The 19,875-nt window shown below is 37.7% G+C and overlaps 1 protein-coding gene across 3 annotated transcripts in view; it reads right to left on the bottom strand.

Annotated features, from left to right (window-relative positions):
• LOC113037692 (lethal(3)malignant brain tumor-like protein 3) overlaps positions 1 to 19,875 on the bottom strand; it is a 77,357-nt gene that overhangs the window by 40,970 nt on the left and 16,512 nt on the right. For all 3 annotated transcript variants that reach the window (XM_026195005.1, XM_026195006.1, XM_026195007.1), the window contains 10 exons: positions 16,428 to 16,557; positions 15,155 to 15,239; positions 14,963 to 15,057; positions 12,514 to 12,618; positions 12,261 to 12,396; positions 12,064 to 12,155; positions 11,373 to 11,524; positions 7,670 to 7,746; positions 5,819 to 5,904; positions 5,621 to 5,731 (listed from right to left, as the gene is read on the bottom strand). In XM_026195005.1, the coding sequence (XP_026050790.1) occupies positions 5,621 to 5,731; positions 5,819 to 5,904; positions 7,670 to 7,746; positions 11,373 to 11,524; positions 12,064 to 12,155; positions 12,261 to 12,396; positions 12,514 to 12,618; positions 14,963 to 15,057; positions 15,155 to 15,239; positions 16,428 to 16,557 (1,069 nt within the window). The remainder of the gene's footprint in view (positions 1 to 5,620; positions 5,732 to 5,818; positions 5,905 to 7,669; positions 7,747 to 11,372; positions 11,525 to 12,063; positions 12,156 to 12,260; positions 12,397 to 12,513; positions 12,619 to 14,962; positions 15,058 to 15,154; positions 15,240 to 16,427; positions 16,558 to 19,875) is intronic.

Below are 19,875 nucleotides of genomic sequence, written 5' to 3'. Positions count from 1 at the left end.
AATGATGAATTTACTGTAGGTAAAGGGGTCAGAGCCAGTGTGACGTGTACGGGGAAAGTCGTGGCCTGGCGGTTAGCGACTCGGACTCGCAATCGAAGGGTTGTGAGTTCGAGTCTCGGGCCGGCAGGAATTGTAGGTGGGGGGAGTGCATGTACAGTGCTCTCTCCATCTTCAATAACACGACTTAGGTGCCCTTGAGCAAGGCATCGAACCCCCAACTGCTCCCCGGGCGCCGCAGCATAAATGGCTGCCCACTGCTCTGGGTGCGTGTTCACAGTGTGTGTGTGTGTGTGTGTGTGTGTTCACTGCTCTGTGCGTGTGCACTTTGAATGGGTTAAATGCAGAGCACAAATTACTTGGCTGAATGTCACTTTCACTTCACTTCACTCAAACATTAATGCCTTGAATTTTATGCAAGCAGCTATTGGTAGCAAATGGATAAACAGAGATGATGTGCATTCTTTTTTGCTCATTAAAGACCTGGAAGACTTGCAAAGAGAGCACTGCAATAGTCCAGCGTGAACATTTTAAGAGCTTGAACAAGGAGTTGTGTAGCATGTTCAGAAAGGGTTTGATCTTCTTGATGTTGAATAAAGCAAATGTGCAGGACCAGACAGTTTTATCAATGTGGTCTGAGAAATTCAGCTGATCATCAATCATAACTCCAAGGCTTCTAGCTGTTTTTGAAGGAGTTATGTTTAATGTGCCTAACTGGATGGTGAAATTGTGATGAAACAATGGGTTTGCTGGAACCACAAGCAGTTCTGTCTTGGCGAGGTTGAGTTAGCAGTGGTATGAAAAGCCATCTTTCTGAATGACAGAACCTAATGATGCCATGTAGACAGAGAAGAGAAGTGGTCCAAGAACTGAGCCCTGAGGCACCCCAGTAGTTAGATGTTGTGACTTGGACACCTCACCTCTCCAAGATAAATTGAAGGACAAATCTGATTCAACCACTGGAGTGCAGTACCTGAGATGCCCTTTGCCAGTAGGGTTGACAGGAGGATCTTGTGGGTAACCATGTTAAAAGCAGCAGACAGATCCAGCAAGATAAGTATAGAAGATTTGGAATCCACTCTTGCCAGTCATAGGGCTTTAACAACTGACTTGGTTGAATGTCCACTTCTGAAACCAGACTGGTTGCTGTTGAGGAGGTTGTTGTTGTGTGTGATAAAGGCAGAGACTTGGTGGAACACAGCTCATTCAAGCGTTATAGCAATGAAATTAATAAGGGAAACTGGTCTGTAGTTCTCTAAAATAGATGGGTGAAAGGGTTTGTTCACCCAAAAATGAAAATTAGCCTGTGTTTTACTGACCCTCGAAGCATCCTTTTCTTTAAAAAATTCAGTTTGTACTTTCTAAATCATGACCAGTGTTTTTTGTTTTTTTTGTTCTCTCTCCGTATTAGTCACTAATCATGCAACACCCATGTCCTACGTCATCCACTGGAACGCCTTCCACGTGTGAAGGTTACCAGAAGTGAGAGGAAAGGGTTTATTACATTTGAAATAGTGGTACACGATATATTCCAGCCAATGATTAATGTGCATCTCATCAGTAAAGCTGGTCAGCGGATGTGAAATCACGCACCTGATGGTATTTACCGCTGATTAGATAACCAGCTTCACTGACTAGATGCACTTTAATCATCGGCCGATATATATCGTGCACCCCTAGTTTGAAATTTGGATATTTTTCTTATGAAAATGCATGGATTCACTACAGGAGGCCTTTATTCACCCCACGGAGCCATGTGAGGCACGTTTTATTATGGATGTGTGCGCTTTATTGAATTTCTTGTGGAATGTTTAACAGAAACACCCACTGACTACAATGATAGAGCTTGGAATAGCCAGGACAATTTTTCATATAACTCCGACTGGGTACGTCTGAAAGAAGAAAGTCATATACACCTAGGATGCCTTGAGGGTGAGTAAAACACAGGCTTATTTTCATTTTTAGGTGAACTAACCGTTTAAGGGTGGGTTTCTTAAGTAGTGGGGTTATAGCATGTCTACATGCTGAGGGAAAAACACCAGTGTGAAAACGGTTCAACAAATTGCAAACAAACAACTCATTTTTACAGAGCAATGGATTTAAGACTTTTTAAAATGCTATCATATAAACTACTGATCCAGATATGCCAAATAAATCAAACCCTTTTCTCTTTTTCCTGTGGGATAGTCATGGGCGTTGCAGAGACTCATCAAAGACCTGGACGTAAAGGTCTTTTTCCTCCAAGTTAATTACAGCTGCTTAAAGAAATATTGATGGGGGATTTTAAAACAGTGGAAATCTGACAAATTCATCCAGTACAAGGCACTGAGCTCCAGTGACTGTCAGCCAACAGAGGTGATGAGAGAGAGCAGCACTGGAGCTGGACGTCGTGCACTATACAGCTCCGACACATGAACAAGAGCGATACGTGTAAACAGAGTACTGATTGGGTGTTTAAGAGAGAGACTGAAGGACCTCTGCTCACTCTTTTGTGGAGGATCACAAATGCCGGCTGAGCACACAGACAGCGTGAGCAGGAGAGGAGGCAGATCTGAGACAGTGTGAGACAGAGTGACATCTGTTATTTCTCTCGGTCCGTGTGAATGATGTGTGTGGATTCTGCTGCCCTCTAGGAACCTACATGTGCAATTACAGCCAGACTGTTAACCACCTGTTGCACACTTCACTTAAAAATGGCAAGACCTGACTAATCGCCTTTCACTTTGCTTCTTGCAACAGCTGGGAATGAGGCCTGTTGGTTGATAGTAGGTGTTTCTAATCAACTGCATATCAATCATGACTCAACTTTGATGCATTGCCAACCATCGTTACTGTTGCCTCAAACAACCAACTCATTAAAAATTAATGTCTACAAGTTGTTTTGTTGATCACTCAGTGTGAACAGCTGTGAATGCTTGACCGTGTCAATCTCTAGTATAACCTGTGTCTTGCTCTGATCGTTTCGGAAGTAACATCTAGCATGCAAAATATGCACAAAGTCCACACATTTGGATTTGAGAGAGGTACAGTAACATAGTTTTAGAGCAGTAGTTTCAGTTTCACTTTAAATCTTTTTTTTTTTTTTTTTTTAATAATAAATATTGTTTATATTGAATGCTGCTATAATTTGCTTCTTTTATTCTTCTATTTTTCATTCCTGTTGTTCTCTGAAAGCCAGTAATTTTGAAGAATTTGTTGTGGAGTGAGGCAAACTAAATACTGCCTACAGTGTTTTGTAAAAGTTTTAGTTTCCAGCATTTGAAATGATTTTTGAATGCAATCAAATCTGACTTATCCGTGTTGTTTTCCAGGAAATGCTCATCAGCACTTATGCCGTTTTTCAATACTTCGAATCCAAAGCAATGCTGGCATGAATTGCGATGTGTTGAACTGAAATGATCAGCACTGCTTCTGTGATGACTGAAAACTTACAATGGCAAGAATCTGCATTAGAACGGTTCTGGCACATACACGCATTCATGTGTGTGAAGAGCAGACGTTTATCAGTCTTTATCAGCCAGAGGACTGACAGATCGTGTTCAAAAGAAGATTTCTATATGGAGCAGAGCTTCCCTCCAGCCCACACGACGGGAAAAGCACAGATGACTCATCCTGATCGCATCTAAACTCTCAAACAGACAGCTGAGAGATCAGATGCTGTCATGGGATCACCGTCAGCTGAATCAGCACTGCATCACTGCATCTTCACTGACAGTTACAGCCATTATGCTGGGAAACAGCAAGAAATCAGTGATGGAATGCTTGGATACGTGAGCAAAAATCAGATCATATTCAGTCCATATGTAGGACACAATCTGTGAAAAGATAAATCAAATCAAAAAGTGTTTTAAAAATGAGCTCCATATTATGCCGCATTTTGGATTATGTTTTTTACCCCCTTTAAATTACAATACGACAATAAGAAATACAATAATAAAAAAATGTGATTGCAATTAAAAAATCAATTTGTCCTAGCTAGATCAGGAAAATAATCAACCAACACATTCATAGAGAGGATTTTTTTCCACTGATGATGACTGGATAGAGCAAAGAAACCAGTTTGGACCTCATCAAAAGTCTTTAAACGCAGCTATACCAGTCAGGACTTCATCTAGACACATACTGGATGAGAACATGGTGATCGAACAAATCAGATCCAACTAAAAAATACACATTCAAGATGCACTGAATCTGGCAAAATACATTTGATGTTTGCATAGTCTAATGAAGGAACATAAACTAGTCATTATTTATAAAATGAGATTTTAACCATGAGCCTGTTATTCCGTTCATAATATTTAACAGACTGAATAGATCCTGTAGAGTAAATTACACAGTGGCCTATCACATGAATCTGGGTGAATTGAGCGCTAGTAACTTATTGACAGTTATACCATGGTCTATCTGAATACTCCATTCTGATGGCTGAAAGGTGTGCATTAAAACCATGAAGAACAGGTAGATCTAATTCAGTTTAATCACCGTTCTATATCAATGAGCTGGTTTCACTGATGCACACACACACACACACACACACACACACACACACATATATCACTCGTACACAGAGAAACATTCAAGAGCACAGAAATGTGTTGTTAACACTGCCCAGCCACTTTTGTTAATAAAATATCTTTAATACTGAATCACTGTTATATTTCTCAGCAACGAGGAGTTAAAGTCACTGTTTTTGAATGAATTAAACTTAAAGCTTCACTGTTTATAGAGAGAAAAATGAACAGATTCACATACACAACTTGCAAGCCACTCTCTCTGTCTTTCGATAATTTATTCAAATCAATGTTATAATTAATTTATTCAAATAAATGTGATCTTACCGCACTATTTCATCTCTGTGTGATTTGAAGTGGGCAGAATGCTAGAGCTAATTACCCATAATAACTTAATTATTGATCTTTCAAGCTCTATCGTTGCACCTTCTGTTTCCAACAGTGAGCCCAAGCTAGATTCAAGTGATTATTAGGTTTTGAATATCAATATTCTTCTTACAAAAACACATGAGTCACTATGGAAAGGTGCTTTTTATTTCAGGTCTTTTGGACTGAAGCAATGCAACACGTGCTGACTGCAATGATAGAGCTTGAAAGATCAAAGACTGTTTTTATATAACCCTGACAGGATTCATCTGAAAGAAGAAAGTCATACACACCTAGGATTCCTCAGGAGTGAGTTAAACCAGGCCTAATTTTCTTTTTTGGATGAAATAACCCTTTAACTCATAAATACTGCCAAATGACCATGGTATAAGTGGAATAATGCACGATTAGCTGTGAATTAAACAATTTTAATGTGCACCACATCACATCAGGTGGTTCTTTGCCACTACGTTGTGTATTCAATTTGTTTAAAAAATTGCCATGCATTATCCCATAATTATCTTCCAAATTATCATCATTATTTCTATAGTCATATTCATCTCTCAAAATCATTATTCTGAAAGAGCGAAAACCAAGTGGCCCCCTAGATATACCAACACAAAGCACACTTTTTCTTTATATTTTGTCTATCATGTCATGTTCAATACACTGTTCAGCTGACCCCTCTAGACCAACATGGAGATTCACCCTGAGCCATCATCATGTGTAAAACTATAGTTTCTCACCCGCAGTCGATGGTCATCCGTATGAACCACTGTGGCCACTCGGATCAGAGCAGGATTCCTCTTGTCGACCACCTCCAACTTCATATTGAGCTGGAAACTGTGAGGAGGTTTCTGCAGAGAGAGAGAGAGGGGCAGATGTCCTCAGCGCCTCGGTCTCTCACAGGGGCTGGAGATGTTCGGAGAGGCACATGCACTCACCACTTTGAAGGCTCGAGCAGGAGCTGGTAATGAGTTGGTCTCTGCCAAGTATTTCTCCCAGGAGAAGTTCTTCACATCAGGGTATCCTACAGCACACAGAGAGTGAGGTTTGAGGGGCTGGTGAAAGCATGATATTTACCAGCGCTCACTTTAACAGTGCTAATCATGAAGAAAAATTATCACAAAAATAAAACAAGCAATTTAAAACTCTGAAAATTATTTTTTAAATTACTTATTTAAAACGAATTTAAAACATTTAGAAATATAAAATGATTTTACATCAAATAGAGTGAATACCTAAAATACAGTGCAATCAGTTCGGACATTGCACAGTGCTCATTCAATAAATGCACAGCTAAACAGATGAGTTTTGAGTCTAGATTTAAATGTGACTAGTGTTTTAGCACATCTGATCTCTTCTGGAAGCTGATTCCAGCTGCGGGCAGCATAGTAACTAAAGGAGGACTTCCCTTGTTTTGTGTGAACCCTTGGTATTTCTAACTGACTTGATCCTAGTGATCTGAGTGCTCTGTTAGGTTTATATTCAGTGAACATATCTGCAATATATTTCGGTCCAAGGTCATTGGGTGATTTATAGATGAGTAAAAGTACTTTAAAATCAATCCTAAATGTAACTGGAAGCCAGTGTAAGGACCTGAGGACTGGTGTGATATGCTCAGATGTTCTGGATGAGCTGCAGCTGTCTAATGGTCTTTTTGGGAAGGCCAGTGAGGAGCCCATTACAATAGTCCACCCTGCTGGTGATAAAGGCATGAACAAGTTTCTCCAAGTCTTGACTGGAAACAAAACATCTAATCCTTGCGATGTTGTTTAGATGATAGTATGCTGATTTAGTTACTGCTTTGACATGACTACTGAAACTAAGGTCTGTCTCCAGAATCACACCAAGATTCCTGACATGATTTTTAGTTGTTGTCTTGTGCTCGGTCAGCTTGATTCTAGAACTGCTGGAAGGGACTGTGAGATGCAGACTAGATTTGCTTCAGGACCGAGTAGAGACCCAACACAGCACTTCAGATATTATGCTTGGAATTTTTTAATTAATAGTCCAATATTGAGATTGTTTCAGAACAATTGCAGAAAATTAAAGGAATGAAATGAAAGGAAACACATGGTTTCTAAATGTAGATGTCTAAGCAGCGCACAATTACTTTTTGGAAAGACTTCAAGGCTTTACTTTTTAATCCATTACACACACACACACACACACACACACACACACACACAAAACAGCTGAAAGTGAAGTGAATTAATGAGTTATTAAAAAAAGATAGATTTGCCAGTGGGCTTAACAAAATCAAGTTAATTCAAAGGGAAAACACGTTTTTATAGCCCACTTGCAGATAAATGTTCTTGTTTAAAGCATTAATTCACTTAATTCTAAAAAAACAAACAAGACTTCATTTATAATTTAATGCTTTAATCTATGAATTTAAGACTTTCTGCTGCAATTTAAGACAATTTAATGTCTCAATTCGTGGAAGGGTGAATTAACCCTGGTTCAACAATTGGCTTGCAGAGAACCATAGATATAATGAAGAACTATATACTACATGTGTTTCCTGAATCCCAAACATTAGTCTGAGGTCAGTCTGAGGACTCGTCGTCCTCGAGTCCATGTCCTCATACTGAAGTCCCTCTGAAGACAGTCTGAAGCTAGTCTGGATTTCAGTTGGAATGGCTTCTAAACCAGCACAACAACCTAACATCGTCCTGCATATTATCAGAGAGCCGCAATTAATGAGCTTAAAACATACCACAGGCAGACCTTAACTTTTCTCCTTCCTCTTTCTAACAGGATGAGTGGTGTGTGTTGACGTGTTGCATCACCTGGAGGGGTGGTGAGGGTCCTGCCGTTCTCTTGACACCAGCCCACCGGATGGATGTAAGGACTTGTTGCATCACACCTGCAGAAAAGAAGAAACACACAAATGCATTTTAACGAATTTCATGCACTGTTTAATCCATTCTCCCCCCATACATTATTTATAAATTCTTCCTTCGTTTGGGGCAGACAATGCATGCATTAAAATACAATGAAATACACAAATAAACACAGTTTTGCATTTCATCTGCAATTGTGGGTCACAACTTAGAAAAAGAAAAAAAATTAGCCATCTCCTATGATTTAATGTCTTCCAAAAGCATCGAAATTCAACCAAATACTCTAAAATGTTGTAATTCATTCTGTTCTGGCAGATAATGCTAATATATTTCAATATTGGACTTTAAGGACATTTACAGTAGGTAGACAACCAAAATAGGTATTACCGCCGCACGTACCGCCGCAATCATGTGTTAAAATCATTCACGAAACTACCACCAGGTGGCGCAAAGGAACGGATTGGAAATTGAATGTAATTTGAAAATGATGGTTTATTAAAGGTACTGTAGGGAACTTGTGTAAAAAAAATATTTTTGACATATTTATTAAACCTGTCATTATGTCCTGACAGTAGAATATGAGACAGATAATCTGTGTATAAATCAAGCTCCTCTGGCTCCTCCCAGTGCTTTTATTGCCATTTGCAGAAACTCCATCGCTCCCGGTAAGTAACAACCAATCAGAGCTGCGGTCCGTAACTTTGTTTGTGTACAAAATGTAGAAAAATGTATATAATAAGCGAGTACACCATGAATCCATTTTCCAAACCGTATTTTTTGGCTTGTCCTGAATCACTAGGGTGCACCTATAATAAGTGTTTATATTCGGACTATTTTAGATTGCTTCGGGGGCACCGCGGCGGAGTAACCCAGTACCTTTGTGATTCTTCATAGACATAAACAGAGAGAAGTAGTTCCGGCTACGATGTTCTTCCACAAGACGCTAGCAGTTCTGTTTATTAACCGCTAGAACGTCAAAAGTTACATAACCCAGCTTTAATGGAGATGAAATGACAAAGTAAAACAACAATAACATTATAATATAACATTGTAGCATCCTTAAAAACCTTTTTTTTTTTTTTTTTTTTTACAGTGAGTTAATTTCAATAGTCTTAGGTAACAGTCTACTCATCAAAAATTAAAAGAAAGACCTTTACAAAGGCTCTTACTGCACGCTATTGTTATTAAGCAGTCATTACATAATATGCCTAAATATACTGTGTATATACATATATATATATATATATATATATATATATATATATATATATATATATATATATATATATATATATACATATGATATTTCTCATGTATGTGAGACACCCCAATTTTATGTTATTTGATTATCTGGGGAAAATTCAAGTGATTGAGAGGGCACCTCCCTGTCATGCATGAGCATTAATAATTTTTGCACAAACACTTGAATATGAATAATAATTCACATTTTGCATATGTATTACAAAGTATATCATTACATGCAACTATCCAAAATAAATAAATAATAATAATAATAATAATAATAATAATAAATAAGTAGACAAATAAGAATAAATTATGTGTGTCGCACTCAGTAAGGAACATGATACACACCTGCATTTATAAGTGGCTGATTTTTTTTTTAACTTAAACTATATTGAAAGCAAGTAAAGAAGACTCCTTTTAAAATCACCAAAGTTGTCAATTAATGAAGCTCTTTTTTTACATCGTGTGTATTTTGCTGATTAAAACTTGAGTTTAAACGTCAGGACGTTTTATTAATAAGCCCATTCTTCAGAGTTTCAATGATTTAGCTATGTCGTGCATGTTTAATTTGTTAGTTTCTTGTTTTAATTAGGCCTAAATAATGGGAGCGAAATTACAGTGCCTCACGTTTTACTAAAACAAAGGAAATAATTTATAAAACACGCAACAATTTCTTAATCAGTATACAGACAAATATCTTTTTCCCCAAAAAATTAATATAGGCAGCTCACTAAAATAGACTACCACTTTTAATGCTCTGATGCCACAATTTCTTTAGAATAATATTCATACAATATAAATAATACTGCACACCTATTAAATGTGTCCAATCTAAAATATGGTTTAATACCATGTAGCTTAGAGAAAATATAAGCACAGGTTCATAGGCTTGACATTTATCCTGCTTGAATTTGTTCTAAGAAATGCACATAACTTCATAAGGACTAAACTTTGATATTTTAACTATAGTGTTTTTCTTTAATTTTCCTTGACTGAAGCGGTCAAATGTAACACATCAAGAGGCAAAGCTGACGTCTTTTTGTGAAAATGTGCTTTGATGCGCTTGTTTGATAACTTGTGGTTAAAGCGCCACTCAGTGGTCAAACGCTGCAAATGCACTTTACAGACGCTTGGTTGGCCACCGACTGTAGATATTTTTCCAAGAATAAATATCTGAAGTGCTGTGTTGGGTCTCTACTCGGTCCTAAAGCAAATCTAGTCTGCATCTCACAGTCCCTTCCAGCAGTTCTAGAATCAAGCTGACCGAGCCCAGATTGCTCGTGACTAACAATAGAATTATAAATAGAATTCTCCTGATCTCCTGAAATGATTTGTTTGAATAGAGTGAAACAAATGTGGGGAAGCGGCTGGAGAAGATGTGCACAGAGCTGTCAGATGTGATCTGAGCTGAAGACACAGAGTGTGTGCCGTTCACTGTGCTACTATCCTCCTCCTCCTGAGTAATTGATGAGACGTTAAAGGCCTACTGCCTGATCTACACACACACATAAAGACACACACTCAGCACAGAATCATATCTGGGTCACTCGTAAGAACGAGAACCTGCCCCATTGTGTCCTTGTGAGTGACTTACGCTTGATATAATTAACAAGATACTAAAATTTATACTCATCTGATAGATTTAAGCATGCTCAGTTTCATCAATTTCATCAGCATTTCAGCCAATTCGTATGTTTGCAGGAGTTAAACAGAACAAAAGATGCCACTCTACAGAAATGATGCACTGATTCAAATGTAAATATTGTTTTCATGTCGGTGCAGACTATCCTATAAAGGCTTAAAAAGACCATAAATATAACTTAAACTTATCTATATGATTTCATGTTGTTCACAGATGTGGGTTTCTCTATACTTTGTCAGTATTGTATTTCAGTATGTCCATTAATATGTATACGTTCACCCTTATATTAGTTAAAAATGAACTTTATTATAGTGATTTATATATATATATATATATATATATATATATATATATATATATATATATATATATATATTTATATATAAATATAATTCTAAATAATTGTATATTTCATTTTTAATTTTAATTTTACAATAATTATAATAATAATAATATTTATAACTGTGTAGGGATTATGTGGTAAAATTAAGAGTAAAACTGAATGATATTAATAAAATGTCAGTGATATGTCTTTCAAGCCATCAGGGTTGAAATAATGTTCAGCTTAAGAATTAGTGAGTGAAGATCAGGTTTCATACTAAACACTTTCTTACAGCTTTTTGTGCATTTGGCTTTAGTTACTGCGTGTATTAATAAGTCTGAAATGACGTCCTGTCCATAGATAAACACAACCGTTCTCTTTCAGGGACAGTCACAGCAGGAACGAAGCATAAAGACATGAATTCAAAGATGGGAATGTACCAGTAGTCATAACTCTCATCCCAGCTGTCAAAGTGCACCAGGAATCGGCTGTCCACCATGTCTGTGATCGTGGCCACACAGATGAACGAGGGATTCTTCTTATCGATGGCCTCCAGCTTCATACCGACCCTAAACCCCGACGGCGTCACCGTCTGAAAAACATCAGTCAGAATGAGTGTATCAGCCAATGATATCTTAGCAATTCATGATGCAATAGAATCCTGGAGCTAAAATCCAGTCAAGTTTCACTAGGTGCTACTACGCACGTCCTGATTTTGCCAAGTCCGATGTGTTCCCAGGTCAACATATTTTGTTGACCCTGGAACAACATTTTACTCCAAAAATATATTCTTAACCATATCCCTACACCTTAACCTAACCTTAACCATGAGTAATCCCTAAAATCAGAGGAAATGATAGATGAATGACACTGATGTACAAGCACCAAACACTGATTTTAAGCGTAAACTTCACAAAATCTATAAACTGGTTCTTCAAATCTGATTGGTTAATCACAATGTTGTTCCAGGGTCAACAACGATGTCGTCCCAGGAACATGTCTCACTTGGTAAAATCAGGTTAGGCGTGCTACTACTGTGAAGTGTTTAAACAGGTTAAATGTGCTCGTCTTGTTTAACAGTGCCATCTAGGGGACAAGGGGACACATCATGTGACGCTCTCTCTCTCTCACCATGTTCTGGTTCTGGAACAGGGCTTTGGGTGCTGTCTGTATTTTATTTAGCTTGATGTAGGAGGACCAGCTGAACTCTTCATCCTTCATCCCTACAGAGACACAGAATCCACACGGGTCATGTGAGGAACAGTGGCACATACTGCTACAGCATGAACTGAATTCTGGGTGCTCGATGAACGGCTGGTGTCTCTTACCTTTCGGTGGGTGCAACTTGTGTCCGGTTTTCTCGCACCATCCCACTGGGTGAATGTCAGGGGAGTTGGAATTTACCCAGAAGTCATAGCAGTCTGAATACTTATCAAAATGCAGTCTGATTCGATGTCCTAGCACCTGCAGATATGCGCGAGTCAGCCATAAGATGAACACAAGTGGGCATGTAAAGTAACACAACAGTAATAGTATGATATTAAACTCATATTTAGACAGTATTGGAGTTCTGGTTGTTACCTCTGCGATGGTGAGGACGCAGTACATGGACGGGTGTTCAGAGTCGATGCCCTCCAGTCTCATCCCAACCCTGAAGCCATTCTTACACTGCGGAAATGACTGATACTGCACACACACACACACACACGCACGCACACACACACACACACACACACACACACAGACACACATCCGTGAATTGTGGGGACTTTCCATTGACTTCTATTACATTTCGACTGACCAAAACAAAGACACAAACACACATGCACAAATCAAACACACACACGCAAACAAGGACACACACACACACACGTTTACACTTCATACTCCATAATGAAAAAAAAAAAAAAAAAGAGATTTGTGGTAACTTTGCACATTCATTACAGGGTTTCTGTAGGTTTATAAAGGTACATTTAAGACTTTTAAAGATGAAGGAATAAATTGAAGGGAACAAAATATGTAAATATGGTCCCGTAAATGTAGATGTCCAGTGAGCAGACAACAATATGTATGAGCAAAACTTTAAAGTTTTAATATACAAGTTTTAAAATACAAGACTCAATCAATCTTCATTCATTTTTTATTAATTTTAGAGAGAGCGGATGGGTTAAACAGCTCTGATCTCAGCCACTAGACTACAGAAATAACTTTTCCTCTACCCTCTGAACACACTCCTCAGTATTTGTGTCTTGTCTTCCACTGCGAGTGTCTAAAGATTCTTGAATTCAGAAAACTACATAAGCAGTGATGCTTTCTGTGAAAATGATCAAAACAAGGTGTGTTTGTGAATAAAACAAGAACAGATATCTGGCTCAGAAAAATCTGCTTGATTCAGAGGGAAAACTAGTGTTCATTCCCACATGGCACATATTTGTTCATGTTTTAAACATAAACTCACTTCATTTTCTTCAATTTTTCACAAAACAAGACTCATGGGCCAGATTTACTAAACAGGGTAAATTAGCGTGAGAGTGCAATCCTTTCAAAGAGCCTGTGGAAGTGGGAAGTGATGCGATACTGTACAGTTTTAGTAGTGCATGCATGCATCTGTTCTGATTGAAGACCTTAACTGAGACTTCTTAAGCCCCACACAAACCCTGAACTGTTATAGCCAATAATCAATGATGTATCCCATGATGCATCAGCGAGACAGAAAAATCACCAGTAACTGGTCATTTTAATAGTATTTATTTTTTAAATATAGTCTGTTTTATTAAAGCAGCTTTTGTACAGTGTTTTTGTGCCTTCGTTTGCTGGCATGAAATTGTGTTGGATTACTATTATCTTAACCCTGCTTTGTGTCTGTATTGACAAAGCCATTGTCAACCATTAGATACAGAGTTACGGCCAACATCATAATAATTATATCATATGTAGTGATTCTTTCTGCAGGTTAGACTGTCTTGAGTGAGTCACTGAATCATTCACTCAACCCTTTAGTTCAAAATCACTCATCCTTCAGGAACACATAGAAATGTGCAACAACTGAAATAGATACACCAACAGGAATCTCTGTAATTATGTGGAAAGATAACTGTTATTCGGCCTTGCAGATACAGTAGACACAGATGCACATCAGGATCCCAGAATTATAAATATTAGACAGTAATATTAGAAAGTGAAGGGCATCAGCTCATGACCTTGTTCATATTAAATGCAGTGAACTCCATCTCTGTACATGCTGTGAGCTTAAAATATTTTTGGAAGTTTTTGTGGACAGATGATGATGAATTATTAACACAATTAACGCACCCACCACACTCAGACCTAAGTAGTTCCTCTCATTACATTTCATACAGTTAACTGATGATGAACATGATGAAGGTCAACAGCTGACTGTGAGATATACTAGATACAGAACGCAGTTATTATTCTCTAAAGTTCAAGAGATTGGGGCAAAACACCCCATATGAGCTTTTGTCTCATATTTATATCATACAATATAGTTAAACAAATATTACTAGCAATGAGCACAATGTATAGCATGAGTGCAAATGTGACATTGTTCAGTAAATAAGATACTATTGTGTTATATTTTAGATATGTTTTGCTCTTCTTCCAGTGGATTATTACCTCTAAAGCCACTGCAGAACTTCTGTGTGTCTCCAGGTTACAAACAATGGGGTTTTGTTTCTAAATGAATCTGTTCTGAATTAACTATGGTGAATAGAGAGAGGAATGTACTTCAGTCCTGAATGAATCAGCTGCTTGAACAAAATTAAATGAATTAATTACTCAGCGACAACCACCACCTGCTGGCAGGTTCTTATTTAAACTTTTATTTTATTTAAATAATGTATATATTTCCATATCAATTACAAAAATATAATAAACAAAGGCTCTACACTGGTGCATCACTAGATATTGATGTATGAATCATAGTGGAATCAAAGGTTGTGTTCTTTCATAACAGTGTGTGTGTGTGTGTGTGTGTGTGTGCATGTGTGTGTGTGTGTGTGTGTGGTCTCACCTCTTTGAAGAGTTTACTGGGTGCAGCGATGGCTCTCTCCTGCTCCAGGTACGAGGCCCAACACCACGCCTTCTTCTTGCCTCCGTAGGGAACCGCTGCATCATGGGAAACAGTCACAGGTGTCACAGAGTCAGACAAGTGTCACAGCCATATGTGTGTGTGTGTGTGTGTGTGTGTGTGAGTGTGTCTCACTGTATCTGAGCAGCGCTGCATCTCCTCTGCGTTTCCTGCGGCCTCTCGTCGCCCCACGTGCCGGTCGCCTGCTTTCTTTCTCTTCCTGTTACACACACACACACACACACACACACACACACACGAGCATTAACACAGGAATCTAATGTGAAATCTGCAGTGTCTCTGACTAGAGTTGGAGATCGTTTGCATTTTATCATTTCCAATTCTGCTTAGCGCTTCCAAATCTTATTGATTTCCAGATTTGATTCCAAAAAAATTTGATTATAACATATTTATTCTGCATCTCTTTTTGCAAAACATTGAATTGTGGCCGAATACCATGAACAAAATCAGCCAGCTACAGCAACCAGACTTGATTAAGAGCTGTTCAGGGCAAAACTGAGCTGCATGAGTGTGCATGCACTGAGACTTTTATTTCTAAAGTTAGTTCTCTCACAATTCTGAAGAAAAAACTAAAGTAAACAAAATCTCATGGAATTTATGAATGGGAGTCTTCCAAGATTGACCCGTTTCATTACTGGATGAGTCAGAGATTGAATGAATCTCTTGAATGAATGATTCAAAAAAAAAAAAAAATAAACAGCCCCTTTTCACCAGCTAGAAAAAAAAAAAAAAGATATGCACACAGGAAATGATGGGCGGAATTGAAATGTTAATTTTACAACAAGTATCTGATTCTGGAATTGTCACTCATTTTCAATTCTCAACCCCATCTCTGACATAATAAACATTACACTGAATTACAGCTGAAACTAGCAATGATCTGCTGATTATAATTAACTGGATATTTCAAATCAGACCCAGTGCTCGCCTTTAAATAATGTGCAAACTACATAAATATTATAACTGTATAAAGGTGTCAAAAATACAGGTCAGTATAAATATGCAAACTACTGTACTGTAGCCTGGTTTAAACAGGTAAGTCTTTATATATTCCCTGAAAACAGGTCAATATCTTCTGCAACACCTTTAGCTTCAAGAGCAAATCTCATTTTAAAGCTGCTTGATATTGCTTTTTGGGAAAACAAGGAAAAAGCTAATTATGCTGAAGAAAGGGAATTAAAAAAAATCCTGTTTGCTCTACTTCATTAACACTGACCAAATGCTGTTTAGAGTTTGGTGTACAGGTACCACAGATAGTGTTTGCGGGTCTTTTGAGGCTGCAAACAGAAAGTAATGACCTAATTTAGTCTTTCCCACACACCACTGCTCTGTAAAACTGGCCAGAGGAATCTGAAAACAAAAGATGAAGAGTAAAAAGTAGACTGACGTAGTCTTCATCGTCCTCCTCGGGGATCTCCATGGAGCTGTCCATGTCTTCAGCGAGTCTCTCGGTCAGACGGGATCTCTTCCTCCCCAGCGTCTCTCCGTTTGTTCTGGAGCCTTCTCTCTTCAGCTCTCTGCTCCACAACAACACATTACACTCTGTACTTATACTGTTTGCATGCTTTAACCATGAGATTCTGCTACAACATCAGCCTGATTCACAAATACTATTAAAGATTCGTTATAACACCTTTTTATGTGTAGAGCCCCCATAGTTTGAAAGACAATATAATATATGATCAGGAACATGTCCTGTTTACGGAGCCTATGTCACACAGAGTGGAGTCACTCTCTTTCTCTCTCTCTCTGGGTTAGCATGGCACAGGTTAAGTCTGTGTGAGACAGGAAGTCCCCTTTCACAACATCCTGTGGCCTCTTTCTTAACAGTATAGTGTGTTCTGATTGTTTGCCAGCAACTGCACCACCAGCTCACCACAACTGCGATTCATATCTGCGTTTAGTCATTTTTGTGTTAGTAAAAAAATAATAATATTGTTCAATACATTTTAATAATAATAATGATGATTTGTTACATTTATATAGCACTTTTCTGGGTACTCAACGCTCTACATGAAAGGGGGGGGGATCTCAAACACATATTTTGTGTATGATATAAATCTGTGACGCTATTAATTCCTAAACACACTTTTGCTAGTAAACATCATATAATGTGTGAACACTACTGATTTGTGCATCATTATAAATCCATTCTTAAAGATGAAGCCAACTCATACTTGATTTTCAACAATAATTCCATCAAAACTCTAAAATTACAAAAATCCTGGATCTTATCATGAAACGCTGATGACTAGCGGTAAACAAAATGTTGTTTTATTCAGAGGTTTTTCAGCCTGGTTCCAAGAGAGATTTGGTTTGGTCCTCACACTGCACATAGTGTAACCCATTAAATATAACTATATGAAAGGTGAATTATTAATAATTATGATAATATCATAGCACTTTATTTATTCGGTTTCTAAATAAAATAAGGAAGTGTGATATTTTATATATATATATATATATATATATATATATATATATATATATATATATATATGTGTGTGTGTGTGTGTGTGTGTGTGTGTGTGTGTGTGTGTGTGTGTGTGTGTGTGTGTGTGTGTGTGTGTGAACATTCATTTTGTGCTTTACTTGATTTGAAGAAATCTCCCTCCATGTGCCACTAAAACAGCACATACAAAAAAACTACAATCAAACAAAGCTTCACTGAAGTCCCAAATGATGTTAACTTATTTATCTAAACAACAATAGTTGGTTAATGAAGCTGAACAACAGTCTATATTCATGATATAACTGTACATTACATACATTTGGTGCAAATCACACCCTGAAAACTTATAAAGCTAACTGATTTCATAAATTCTTGAATAAACTGACTGGACGATGAGAAAGAAACCACGAAGACTGTCTGAAATACACAACATGACAAGCTTTATAGCAACACTGCGGTGTTTAAAGGTGAAAATCCCTGTTGCAACAACAAAAAAAGCAACCACTGAGCAATACTGGAGTTATGGTTAGATTACAGCAAGACAATAAAAAGTCTCTCGTGTTTCTCACATGATTGCCCTTTCGGATTCCTTTCTTTCAGAACTTCCTCATGTCTCAGTTGTACCTACGGATTTTTAGAAGAGACATCTGAAACACTATTAATACTAAAATGAGACATATATGAGAATCACTACTAAATCTCCTGAGGTTAGAAAAAGCATCCACTGAGCAATAGAATACTCCTATGATGGAGTCTTGATAGAGACAATAAAGAGACAAGTTTCTTCCGCCACATGCTCAGTTTTGACTCTTATTTTGTGTCTCATTTGTGTCTGGTTCTATTTAACCTAAGGGATGTTAGGAGAAACATCTGAAATGCTGTTGATGCTAAAATGAGAGACATATGAGAATATCATGTAAACCTCCTGAGCTTTAGAGGAGCAAGCACTGAGCAGTACATTTTTCCTATGCATAAATTCATTCTCTAGTAATATGATTATCAATTTTGAGTGGTGCTGTAGTCAAATGAATGCGGCGTGTCAGTGCGATGTGATAACACATTATGTTTGGTGCCAGTATGTCAAAGACACAGACTCAGATGCAGTTTGGCATCATGAATCAAATTCGTCGATGCAGTAAATAAAATTGTTTTGCATATCGACGCATTATCCATAACTTTTGCCAGCATTGTCTGAAGATGATTTGGGTTAAATTTGGAGAAAATCAGACCAGCGGTCTGGAAAAGTTTGAAAAGTAGATTTTCACCATGAATCAAAATGGCAGACAGGAAGTTTGGCCGGTTATGGAATAAGTTCTTTATGGTATGGTGCCAAAAACACATACTGTAGCAAGTTTCACAGCAATATGCCAATGCATGCATAAAACATTTTTTATTCAAAATAGCCAATGGGAACATTTGGTAACATTCGACTGGTCTTGCTGCTCCAAATTGTAAAGAAACCAGCCGTATAATTTTAATATAATTAAATCTCTTGACCAACAGGTGGCACTGTGCTGAAATGGATTAAAAGCAGTGCAGTGATATAGTCTCACATCATCTGATCATCTTCCATGGTCTAAAGATGATATGTTTCAATTTTCATGAAATTAAATGTAAAGTCTACAAGGAGTTGGAAAAGTAGTTTTTAATCTAAATGGCAGAAACATTTTTATGATGAATAAAGTCATAGGGTGCATTCAGATCATCTTGAGCCAAGTAATTAGAGGACGTCCAGCCCTTACAGTTCAAAAAGTTATCAGTACAAATGTAAGTGCAAACTTTGACAAGTGGTGGCGCTAGAGAGTTTGAGTTAGAGACTCCAAATTTGGTGTGGTTTATGTTCAGACTGTCCTCTATCTGTGTGCCAAATTTCATAACTCTTTAAAATACAGGTCTGTGGGATGCCATAGACTTCAGAGCGGAAGAAGAAGAAGAGCAATAACGGATACAATAGATCCCTATGCACCTTCAGTGCTCGGCCCCTAATTACTGAAACTCAATTACAGAGACGATTCAATTGGTCAGACGGAGTAATGAACAAACGGATGTTTTTATCAGCAGTGTGTAGCCAATATTAATATATTTAGAGCAGAACATAAGCAGGATATTTTTAATTCACAAGGAATATTGTTCCTGTAGCTCAAGTGGTAGAGCATTGCTTTAGCAAGCGCAAAGTTGGGGGTTCAAATCCCAGGGAGCACATGTTAGGAGAAAACTGTTAGCCTAAATGCAATGTAAGTCGCTTTGGATAAAAAAGCGTCTGCTAAATGCATAATTATTTCCTTGTCTTTTCCATGCTTGGATATCACAGTTTCTACATTTCTCTGACGAGTTTTCAATTACTGAGAACCTTGTGTTTACAACAATACACTGCACTCAAGCT

Source organism: Carassius auratus, chromosome 20 (genome assembly GCF_003368295.1).
Source record: "Carassius auratus strain Wakin chromosome 20, ASM336829v1, whole genome shotgun sequence".
Taxonomy (NCBI): Eukaryota; Metazoa; Chordata; class Actinopteri; order Cypriniformes; family Cyprinidae; genus Carassius; species Carassius auratus.
This window is presented reverse-complemented; position numbering and strand designations above follow the sequence as displayed.